We start from the raw sequence: 12,805 nt of genomic DNA, 5'->3' as shown, positions 1-12,805 counted from the left end.
TTAATGAATTCTCAGTAAATATTAATTCTTTTTTCATTAGGTTGGCTGGTTAACAAATTACTGTTTCAATAAGAAAGTCAATTTGGGAAAATCATTGCTTTATGAGTTCTAAGTCAAAGCAAAGGTGATTCACCCTAAGGAATATAGTCATTGAAAGTTGAACTTTTTCAATATCCAACAGCATATCAGTTAGTTGTTAAACTTTCTATGAGGTTAAAGGGCTTAATATAAATCCATAGTCTTCTTTGAATTAGGCTGAGGAAATGCTGCAGGACAAGTTGCCATAATTTTTAAGCCTGTCAGGAAAGCTTGCAGATAAAGAGTAAACCATAGAGTGGAGCCTGGAGACACAAATTGCTAAAGATGGATGTCATAGGCAATACTAAGAAATCTTGGAACTCTGAAGCTCTGAGCATAAACATAGAGTGAGGTCACATTCTATGTGAATTTGGTCATGAAGTCGATCATCAAAATATGGAAAAAATGCAGATTTTACTTTATATTTATTCCTATGGGACAATTAGTTTTGAAACATGTGAATTTTGAATTAGGCAAGGCCTTCAGGTATATATCCCTTGCACATTAAATGTGTCCATTCTGTGTATTGTTCACACATGTTAATAGTGTTAGTGGGTAGTAACATTGGAAGCTGCTTGTGTACAGGGCTCTTTTTGTATTTGTGGAGTAGAGGTGGCCCTAACCAGTGCTGGCAGCAGGTAGAATTGCACTTTGATCTGTGCCATCTCTAGAATATTGGTATACTCTGCTTTCAGATGTCACTGAGCGCATAAATGGGCTCAGTTTATAATCCTTCAACATGTCTTGCTTCACCTGAAGAGTATATTTCATAAGATGATCAATACTCTTGTGCAAATAGATAAGGTTATCTCCTTGACATGAGGAGGACTGTCAAACTTTTACTCTGGCTTTCATTCTGAAGTGAAAAAAAAATCACCATTATTCTCTGTGTATTTATAAGAAGAACCCATCCCTGCTTGTCATTTCATCATTTTTATAACAAGAGAGTGTTCTAAGTATGCAGGAAGGAGAAGTGCTAGTGAGAAATACAGCAGGAATGAAATGCTGGACTGAGATCAGTCAGAAGGTCAAAGGTGGTTGTTATGTTCTGTCCCTGAGGGCATGTGGTAGTGTTAGCATGGGTGTCAATTCAAAAGTGGTACATCTAAATATAACAGTATTTCTATTTTAACCATAAGTTCTTAACAGGATGTGGATAAATAATTCATTCCATTATGACTTCAGAGCTGCCTCTCCTAAATTATTAAAAACAATCAAATGAACAAGCTGACCATAATCCAAAAGTTGAAAATTTACCCAATCTAGGATCATTCTTTTAGGCTAGCTCATAACGTTTTATGAAGTAGGGCAAAAAGGCCATCATTATCCCCATTTAACCAGATGGATAATGATGTTTTGCTGTGATTATAAAGGTATATATTCTCACAGCAGAGGATTTGACAAATACAGAGAAGCATAAAGAAGAAAACAAAATTCACTTGTAAATTCACAACCCAGAGATAATAAAGGTTAGCACATTGATATACTTCCTCCTAGCCTTTTTTCCTACGCACACAAAAATAAATAATTGCATTCATACTGCATTTTGTTCCCTGATTTTTTCTCTAAATATCAGAGCCATTTTCCTTTTCCTCAAAAATGATTCATGAATCATTTGAATATCAGATTTATGTTTATAATTTTTTTCATGGCTTCTTTTTCTATAAATAGCTCCAGAAAACTCAAATTCTTTTGTAGTATTTTAAGAAAGGTTTCTTCTTTTTTTTCTTTAACTCCTAATCAAAGGGACATTCATATTGGAATCAGATATGAGGCAAAGATCTATATTTGTCTCCAAACAACTATTTTATCCCATACCATTTTTCTGAGAAATCCATCCCTTTGCCATTAGCTTGTGCCATATTATTTTACATAAAGTTTTAAATTATACTTTGGCCTGCTTCTAAGATTTTTTTTCATTTTTCATTTATTTGCATGTTGATTCTTGCATTAAATTTACTTTAAGTACTCTATAATATGTATTAATAGCTGGTATATCTAATTCTCCTTCAAAAATTGTTTATCTTCCTTTTTTTTTGGTTACTTTTGCCTGGATTTGCAATTTCAAGTCTTTTTTTCTCAAGAGATATAAATTAAGAGAATTCAAATGCTCAGAGTTTTATGACTAGATATATATTCCACATATGTGGAATCACCGCAAGATTTCCTGACTCTCAGCCCAGTGTTCTTTCTAAGTAATTATTGGAAATTTTCCCCAAATGGAAGCAGTCAAGCTATACCTGGTTGCAGACAGGTTTATATTTGAGTCCTGGTTTGTTTAGAATGAGTTCCAACTGCCTGCGGTTAAAATTGGACACCCCAATGGATTTCACCAAGCTGGCATCTTTGCAAGCTTCCAAAGCCTGTGGAGAAAATACCAATAGGTCAAAAAAGAAGCCTCAAAAGAAGCAAAAATGAAGAATATTTATAAAGGCGACTGTAAATTCTTTAAAAAGTAAAGTTCTTGGGTATGTTCATAGGCATTCTCTGAAGGAAAAAGAAAAGGAGAGGGGCAGGAATTCTGAGGCTGAATGATTTTGGGAAATATTGTATACCATATCTTCCCCTGTATTTTCACAATAAATACCAGCAAATTAATAATTATCTTCTTTAAATTTGTTGAGGCTTTCTTTATGCCATAGTTACCTGGTCAGTTTTTATAAATGTTCTGCTTGGGAGGGAAAAATGTATATCGCAAAACTATCTTTACCTACCAACCTATCCATCTGTCTCTCTAGCTTGTCTAGCTTTTCCTGGCTCCCCAGTAATTGAAAGGAATATGTTAGAAATCGCCCACTATAATGGTGGATTTATTAATGTCTTCCTGTCGTTCTATTAATTTTTGCTTTATATATTTCATAGATATATTTGGTACATATGTTTAAAATTGCTATATATTCTTGGTAAATTTAATCTTTTATCATGCTGTGGTGACCCTTTTCACCCTTAATCAGGCTGTTGATTTTTAAGTCTATGTTAACTGATAGAAAATATATCTATAGCAACTTTTTTCCTGGTAAGTATTTAACTGATTTTTCCCATCTTTAAAGTTTTAATTTTCAAAAGTCCTTATGTTTATGTCTATTATTTAATTTGCCAATATTTGTTTTGTAGTAGGTGAATTTAGTTTGTTTACATTTCTTGTGTCTATAAATATATTTGGACTGTTTCTACCATCTTAATTTATTTCAGTTCATCCCACTTTTTCCATGTTCCTTTTTAATTCTTTATTACTTTTAAAAAGTTTATATCTATAACTTCTCCCTAATAAAGACAAGAACTTATCATACTCACACATTTCTTGGTCTTTCCCATAACATCTATGATGTTAATAGTATAGAAATTCTAATTCTAGATTAAATTCTAATTCTAGGGTATATTTTCCTCTTTTACTTTGATCTTAGATATTTTTAGAGATAACAATAAACTTTATCAAGTTTGATTTAATAACTTTCACTTTATACATTTCTTGGAGCATCTCTTAAATTTAGCTTTTCAGCTCTTCATGTTCAAGTTCACCATCCTCAAAGGTTTTCATTTCGGGTCTTTATGTGGCAAAACTTCTGAGCAGTTTATATATATCTGAAAATATTTTTATCATGTTCCATTTTTGCCTTACAGTTTAACTGTATAAAAAGTTCAAGGTCAATGTTATTTTTCTTCAATACTTTGAAAATACTATTCTATTTCTTTTTGCATCCAATGTTGCTGATGATAACACCAATAGAACAAAATAAAACTGTTGCCAATCACATATATGTGATCAGTTCTTTCTCTCTGGAAATTTTTTATTTTATTTTTTATAACTTATTGAATTGTAATAAATGATGTACAATAAACTATACATATTTAAAGTTGTACATTTTGATGAATTTTGATATAAATATACACCTGTGAAATCATCATAATCAAGATCATGAACACATCCAGTGGTGTGCTGGTAAATATTCTACAATCAGATTTCCAGCAAAAGACAAAAAGCCCTAATTTATAGTGTTTGTTAATTTCTACAGTGTAATATTCACACGAGGCCAAATTCAAGCTAAAAATATGATATCATTGAATGTGAAGTTAGGAAGAGATGCACAATCAGTTCTTGCAAATTAGTGTGAACTGGTTCCAGTGCACCACTGAAAATTCCTCATTGAATGGCCTTGGAAATTTGGTTGAAAATCAGTTGACCATACATGCCTGGGTCTATTTCAACACACCCTTTTCTGTTTTATTAATTTATATATCTTTCTTTATGCCAATAGCCACTGTCTTGCTTACTGTAGTTATAGAATAATCCTTGAAATGTAAGCCCTTCAAATTTATTTTCCTTTTTCAAAGTTATTTTGCCTTTTCTAGGTCATTGCACTTCTAGATACATTTTAGAATCAGCTTTTCATTTCTATTGGGATTTTCTTTGGGATTGCATTGAATCTATAGATCAGTTCAGGAAAAATTTGCATCGTAATCATATTGAATTTTCTAATCCATGGACATGGTATATCTGTCCATTTATTTAGGTCTTTGATTTCTCTGAACCATATGCTACAGTTTTTACTGTAAGGATCTTACACAGATTTTCTTAAACATATCCCCAAATATTTAATATTTTGATGTTATTGTAAAAGATGTTGTTTTTCTTAAAAAAAAACCAACCTGCCAGTACATAGAAATAAAATAGATTTTTGTAAATCAACCTTGTGTTTTACACTGTTAAACTCTATTACCTTATTTTTTTCTTCCCCTCTCTCTCCCCCACCCTGCTGCTTTTGCTGTCTGTGTCCCTTTGCTGTGTAATTTTCTGTATCTCTTTCTCTTTTTGCCTTCTCTTCTCATCTTTTTCCTCTAGGATTCACCAGGATCCAATCCTGGGAACCTCTCATGTGGAGAGAGGTTCACTGTCAATTGTGCCACCTCAGTTCCCGGTCTCTGCTGTGCTTCACCTTGACTCTCCCCTTTGCCTCTCTTTCGTTGTATCATCATCTTGCTGCATGACTCACTTGAACTCACTGGTTTACCACGTGGGCACTCGACTTGCTGCATGGGCACTTGGTTTGCCATGCAGGCACTGGCTTGCTGTGTGGGCACTCGACTCACCATGTGGGCACTCGCATGGGCACTCAGCTCACTGCACAGAGTACTGGCTTGCCATGCAGACACTGACACACCACACAGGCACTCATGTGGGCACTCAGTTCGCCACACAGGTACTTGCGTGGGCATTTGGCACACCATGCAGGCACTCAGTTCGCCACACGAGCACTTGGCTGGCCACATGGGCACTCACATGGGCACTTGGCTCACCACATGAGCACTCAGCTTGCAGCACAGGCACTAGGCTTGCCATGCAGGCACTGGCTTGCCATGCAGGCATGCTTTCTCTTCTTTTTTTTTTTTTTTCACCAGGAGGCCCCAGGGATTGAACCTGGGTCCTCCCATATGGTAGGTGGAGACTTTATCACTTGAGCCATATCCCCTTCCCTCTATTACCCCATTTTTTAAATTCCTTAGGGTTTTCCATATAGATAATAATGTCATCTGAAAGAAAGGATTACTTCTTCCTTTCCAATCAATTTCACTTTAATTTCTTTACTATACCTTATGGCATGGGCTAGGGCTTCCAATACAATGCTGAACAGAATAGTGAGAGTTGGCATCTTCATCTCATTCCAGTCTTGGGGGGGGGGGGCGGGGCAGGAGGGTGCATTCAGTATTTCACCATTAAAAATGATAAAGATTTTTCTTAGATGCCCTTTATCAGGTTGAGAAAGCTATCTTCTGTTCCTAGTTTTCTGAGTGTTTTTATCATGAATGGATGTTGGATTTTGTTAAATTCCATGTCTGCATTTGTTGATGCATATGCTTTTATATTTTTAGTCTATAAATATGGAGAATTACATGATTTGCTTTTCTTTTTTAAAGTTAAACCAACCTTTAATTACTGGAATAGACCCCATTTTGCTAAACATTTTTTCAAAAATTTTTTGCATCTTTTTAAAACGAAGAATTTCAGCATGTAGTATCCTTACGGTAATGCTTTAGTATCATTTTGGAATCCATGTAATACTGACTTCATAAAATGAGTTGGGAAGTCATCACCTATATTTGGGGAAGAACAACTTAGAATTGGTGCTATTTTTTTCTTTCATGCTTGGTAAAAGGCACCAAGGAATCTTTCTGGGCCTGAAATTTTCTTGTCCTTTCTTTCTACATACTGGGGAATTTCCTCATTCTGATTTGGTCTTTCAATTTGAAAATATTTCCTCAGTTATATCCATTCTATTATTTATCCCATCTATTGTATCATATTATTTATTTTTCCTAATTATTATTTTTGCTTGTTTATTTAAAAATATTTTATCATTCTTATTTAACATACCTAATATCTTTTCTTATCTCCTTTAACATATTATTTGGATAATTTAGAAGTTTATAGAACTCTGTTCTGTTCATGTTGGGGCCTGTAATTGAGATATGTTGCTTTCTTGGGGAACAAACCCCTTGTTATTTTGGGATGTGAACTCCTTTTCCCCTGAGGATTTTGGATATCTGAAAGGCAGTCCCGTAGAGGGGAAAGCCAGGTTCCCAACCTTCAGTAAGCTTAGGAATGGGGTGTTTGGTCTCTTGGGTAGAGAGTGCCAGCCACAAGGAAACAGTTAATACATGCTAACTCTTCAAAACAATTTTACTACTTGAATTATCAATTGTTACCTCCAGGAGGGAACTGTATTAGGGAAGTAATCCTCAATAAAGAGTATAATTTCCCAGCCTTTGGAGTTTGAAGTGGGGAAGCAATTGCCAGAGGTCACTTAGTAATTTGTGATTTTCTCAGCTTTTAACATGTTCAGGATTTCAGTGCTGCTATGATATGACTCCTGATGATACCTGGATAAGAGTTCTAAGTTTCTGCATATGTGGAGCAGACAATGTTTGTCCCAAAGTTTTGGCAGAGAAAAGAAAGAGCAAAAAGTACCCTAGAAGTTTCCCTCCTATATTACCCTCTCGCTGCTTGTTAGACTGTCTTCTATTCTAGGTCATAGCTGCCACAATAACTTATAAATAAACCCCTATCCCCAGGATCTCAGGGATTTCCTTATTTTTTTCTTAATTTTTCCACTTTTATGATCTTGGGGAAGGAGTTAGAAATCATGCTAGTTCAGCAGCTTGGTCAGAAATGGAACAAGAATTACTTTTCATCTTTTATTATATCATTTTGTTTTAAGTTTGTTTCTTTTCAATATCAGATTGTTTTTATAAAATTCAAGTTGAGAAATTCTTTTTTAATTTGTGAATATATCTCATTTTTACTTTTTGTACTCACTGTTATACTGATTACTTTTTTTCCTTCCAGCACTGTCCCCTTTCCTTGGATTTCTACTCTTCCAACAAAACTAAATCAGTAATTATTAAATATCCAGAAATGGAGCTGTCACACACATGCACTATTTCTACCTGTCTATTTATTCCCAGTGGGAGTAAGGGCTGCATCTCTTCATAAATTTGAAAGGATTAATCATATCACAATTTTTAAAAATGTAGTCTTTTAAAATATAAGGCCAATTTGAACTTACCTCCCAAATGTCACACAGATTTGACTCGTGATACAACCATTTGCCATTCTCATCTCTAGGATAGATTACATCTCCAGGCTTCAAAAAAAAAATGGTGTAATAAATTTTATTTATATCTGGGAGTTATAAATATGGAATTTGAGTTATCAGTATAGCCAGATCCCAGGAAAGCAATTCAAGTTTACTTTTGTTATATGTTAATATAATTATATAATAAGTTATATGAAAATAAATAATATTTATAAATATTTATAAATAAATATTTATTTATAAAAAATAAATAAGTAAATATTTATTTATTTATAATGTTCCCTTTGTGGGACTGTCCAAAATTCTTTCATTTGTCCAACACAGATGACAAAGTCTCATTATTTCACTGTGGTATTAATTTTGGGATGAACAAATTTTTCCTCTCTTTATTGACAAATTGTTATTAAACCATGAAGTTCTCTCTTACAAAATTACTCTTACCAAAAAAAGAAGAATGGTTGAGAATTAGAACTTTCAGTCTGGGTATTTTAAATGTTGATCCTTGTCAAAGTTGAGGACAGTAAATTACTTACTCTCACAAGATACCAAAGATGATCACTAAGAGGCAGAAGAAATTGTTTGGCTAAGTTTGGCTAGTTGATGAATGAAATGCTCGCTAAGTATAAGGGAAACACATATATAGTGTTTCTCAGTCCTGATAAACCTGTCCTCTGATTCTTTTCTTTCCCTTTTTGGTTCCAAGAGTTCAGCATCCTTTTTCCACTCCACACATTATCTGAGAGCCAACTTCTTCAGTTTTTCATCGACCCTCTCCCAATTAAAACTTACTCTGGTATGGAATATTATCTTTCATATTTCTCTGCTTTTGGTATATCTAAAAACAGGGACCTATCTATTTGCAGGAAAATTTTATTTTATTTTATTTTATTATTTGCAGTAAGGAGGAACACAAGGATATTATTAACCAACCTGACATATATGGGAACCTAAAAAGTGTCCAGAAATTTTACAAAATAAAATTGTCCTGAATTTATTTCTAAATGGGCACCCAAATCTAAGGACAAGAACACTTATTTTAGTAAATACCATCCTTAACTCATCCCATAAGCCCTTGCTTTTTGGTAATGAGCTATCTTACACTGGTGACACTGATCAGGATTCATCTTTGCTATGTCTATATTCCACCAAGGGTTATAGTTCATATTTTTATCCTACTACTTTCTTCTATAGGCACTTTAACCTACTTATGTACCACAAGGCCAAATTTCTATTTATAATGTTGAGTTTGATCAACTATCTTTCCTTCTCCATTATTAGATTTTCTTCTGGCCACTAACATAAGCCTTCAGACTGTTTCTGAAACTCATGCTTCATCACCATCATTTTCAAATCCTATCCCTGAAACCTCCTTCTTCTGATTGCATTCTCCACCCATTCAGTTTATTCTTGTATCTCCCTATCAACTATCTATTATGTACCAGGAATTGTTAAGGGTTTTGTGTTGGATAAGATAGCCAATACTCATCTTCCAATGAAGATTAGGTAATAATTCTAGTGGAGACGTAGGTAATAATGAACAAGGTAAGAAAACAAATAATTAAGATAATTTCAGATAGTAATAATTGCTTTAAAAGGCTAACTATGTGATAGAGAAAGACTGGAGGAGGCTGCTTTGGGTAGGATATTTAGGGAAGGCCTCCTTGGTAACATGACAGTGGAACTGGGTTCTGACAGATGAGATGAAGCCAGCCATAGAAGGATTTAGGGGGGAGAACCGTTTAGGCAGAAGAAACAGTAAGTGTAAAGACCATAAAGCAGGAATGAGCTTGGCAGGATTAAGGGCCAGAGGTGAGGTAAAAGAGATAGGCAAGGACCAGATCATGCAGGGCCTTGTTGTCCATAGTAAACACCTGGTATTTCACTCCAAAACAATGAGAAGTCACTGGAAATCTTTAAGTAGGGAAGTGGCATATTTGATTTGTGCTTTTAAAAAGATCATCAGTGCTACTTTGTGGAGGATAGCTTTTTAGGGAATGTTTTAGTATCCTTGCCTGCTCTAGCAAATGCCTTGCAATGGGTTGGCTTAAACAATGGGGAATTTTTAGCTCATGGTTTTGAGACTGGGAGAAAGTCTAAATCAAGACCGAATCAAATTGATGCTTTTGTCCTCAGTACTGGGTATTCTGGGGCTGGCTGCCTGTGATTCCTGGTCCTTGGCTCCTCTCTTACATGGCAATGTACATGGCAGCCTTTCCTAGCTTCTCCCTTCTCTTCTGGATTCCACTGACTTTCAGGTTGATGCTTCCTGTGTTTTTCTCTCTCTTTCTCTGTCTGAATTTCATTCTTCTCATAACAGACTCCATTAATAGGATTGAGATCCATCATGATTGATGTGGGCCACACTTTAACTGAAGTAACCTCTTCCAAAATTCATAATGTGTTCACACCCACAGATATGTATTAAATTAATTTTAATTAAGTTTAAGAACATACTTTTAGGGATACATACAGCTACAAATCACTACAGGGGAGTAAAAGTGAATGTTCAGAGGAAGGTTAGAAGACTGTTGTCAGTTACGTGTCCTACTCCTTGGATACCATTACCTTTTTCATGCACACACTGCTTTTACTCCCCACACACAGCATCTGCATTTCTTTGGTAGAGGAGTGCTCTCAGGTTGCTGGAACCTACTTGTCTGCTCACATGAATGTGTCCAGGACTTTACACTTCCCCAGGCCAGTCCATAACAAATAGGTGCAGAGATAAAAAATATTCTTGTTTCTTTGCTCCTTGATCAAGTGACTTTGAGATGTGACCAACTTTGTCTTGAGAGGAACCAAGAGTTTTGTTTTGGATATTTTGAGTCGAAATGTCCATTCAAGTGCATTTTTGAGTAAGCAGTTGAACAGAGAACTTTGGGCACAGAGAGAGGTCATGGCAGCAGATAAAATTTGGAAGTCAGCAACATATAAAGTCTATTAAATCTATATGACTGGATGAAATCCTCCTATAGAGAAAGTGTGGCTCAATAATACAACAATATGAAAGATAGTGTATTGGGGCACAACAACCTTTGGAGGTTGGGCAGAGGAGAAGAAGCTGCCAAATAATCATGAAAGGATGGTATCATAGAAGCCACAAGAAGAAAATGTTTAAAGAAGGAGGGCGTGATAGCTTGAAGCTGTATGCACTCCAGAAAAGTATGTTCTTAAAGTTAATCTATTCCCGTGAGTACGGACCCATTGTAAGTAGGATCTTTTGCTGAGTAGGATCTTAACTTAAGACACAACCCACCTTATTCAGGGTAAGTTTTAATCCTCTTCTTGGAGTCATGTATAAGATAATGAAATTCAGACAAAGAAAGAGAAAGCCTCAGAAGCAAGAAGCTGAGAACAATGAAACCTGAAAGAGAAGTGAAAGACCAGCAGATGCTGCCATGTGCCTAGCTGTTTGACAGAGGAGCCCATGATCTCTGGCGGCTGGTCTTTGGGGAGAAAGCATTGACTGATAATGCCTTGATTTGGACATTTTTCTCAGCATTGAAAGTATAAGCTTGTAAGCTAATAATTTCCCCCCAGTTAAAAGCCAGTATCTGCTTACAGTAACAGGGGGCATAGGTAACTGTATTGAAAAAGATTAAGTAAAGTGAGGATAAAGTATCTGTTGGATTTGGCAGCATGGAAGTCTTTGGTGATCTTGATAATAGCAATTGTCTTGGTAGGAATCAAGCAATTTGACAAAATTCCTTATCTTTACATTTTTTCCCTAAATTTTCCTTCTACCTTTTCACCTTAATCACAGGCACCTGTTAAGGGGCCATCATCACCCATCCCTCACCTACCCCCACCTTCTTTGGGAAGTCATAAATGCAGGTTATGTGGCCATCCTCTGGACTTCTGCTACCCCCACCTCCTTTTCTATTGTGTGCCATTCCACAACCTGGGGAAGATGTTGAGTCTAATGAAAAGACCTGACCAGACCTTAAACCCAGAAACCAGAACAAGCAGTTCCAAACACTTAGTAGAATGGGCATTCTTAGTGGCAGTGCCCTCTTTCCCAGAGGAAGATAAAAACCACACTTAAACAGTATAGATTTGTTTTTCTTCTCCAGCATGAGGTGGGGCAAACTGACATCTAATGATCCCGACTGGGAGCAATTTTCAGTCACTCCCTCGAGACCAGCTATGATAGGACTTTTTCCCCTGCTCTTTTGGACTTTTTGTGCTATGTCAATGACAGGGAGATTTGCACTTTCTGGACTCATATTCCAAACCACAAAGGGATCGTTTACTGAAAGTTTTCTGTTGAGAAAAGAAATAAGACAAAATGGAGTTACTATGGCTAAGAGATTTAAAATGGAGTCCAGGGACCACTCAGGAAGTCCCTCCTGTGCACTGTCTCAGCTATGACAAACTGCCAAGGTATGCAAAACCGAAACCAAAGGCAACAATGTTTCTGAGGACATCTGGATGCCATGAAATAAATACAAGATATAGAAATCAATAAACTCTCTCACTTGAAGGAAATTTGGAAAGCCTGCTCATAATTCTTTACAAACAATTTATGTAATCGTTTTCTTTAAAAACCCTTTCTCGGAAGCTCCACAATGGGACACCGTTTGGGTTTCTAACTGAATCTCTGCTCCCCGAATTGCAATTCTAAGACCCCAAATAAATGCTTTTGTTGGCTTTACAGCTTAGTTTGTTATTTCTCCATCGAGGCTGCTGTGCTCTGAATCTGTGTTCCCACGAACAGCACCATTGTAGCAACTTGCTCCACACGTGGCATCATAGAAGCCACAGAAAGAAAATGTTTAAAAGAGGGAGTCGTTGACTGTGTTGAGAGAGATTTCTTAAAATGAAGACAAAATATCTATTGGATTTGGCAGCATGGAAGCCTTGTGTGGTCTTGAGAATAACAATTTTCTTGTTGCAAATCAAGCAATTTGACAAAATCCACCCAAGCTTTCCATTTTTCCCTCTACCACCTCACCTTAATGAGACTCACCTGTCCCCTGGTGATAACGTTTTTCCTATTGTCCTCTAGCCAGGACATCCCTGCCCCCCTCAATTTCCTCACACCTCACTGAGAACAGGAAAAAAGTTTTCTCCCTGATGTCTCATCTTCATTCATGTTATTCATGTTAATCACCCTTTCTGAACCTGACTTCTAA

The 12,805-nt window shown here is 36.0% G+C and overlaps 1 protein-coding gene across 5 annotated transcripts in view; it reads right to left on the bottom strand.

The window, feature by feature from the left end:
- The window catches only part of AKR1D1 (aldo-keto reductase family 1 member D1), a 67,524-nt gene that overhangs the window by 22,092 nt on the left and 32,627 nt on the right, over nucleotides 1-12,805 (bottom strand). For all 5 annotated transcript variants that reach the window (XM_058297434.2, XM_058297433.2, XM_058297431.2 and 2 more), the window contains exons 4-5: nucleotides 7,641-7,718; nucleotides 2,319-2,441 (exon numbers count right to left, since the gene is read on the bottom strand). In XM_058297434.2, the coding sequence (XP_058153417.1) occupies nucleotides 2,319-2,441; nucleotides 7,641-7,718 (201 nt within the window). The remainder of the gene's footprint in view (nucleotides 1-2,318; nucleotides 2,442-7,640; nucleotides 7,719-12,805) is intronic.

The sequence above is a fragment of the Dasypus novemcinctus genome, chromosome 5, assembly GCF_030445035.2.
Source record: "Dasypus novemcinctus isolate mDasNov1 chromosome 5, mDasNov1.1.hap2, whole genome shotgun sequence".
Lineage (NCBI taxonomy): Eukaryota > Metazoa > Chordata > Mammalia > Cingulata > Dasypodidae > Dasypus > Dasypus novemcinctus.
This window is presented reverse-complemented; position numbering and strand designations above follow the sequence as displayed.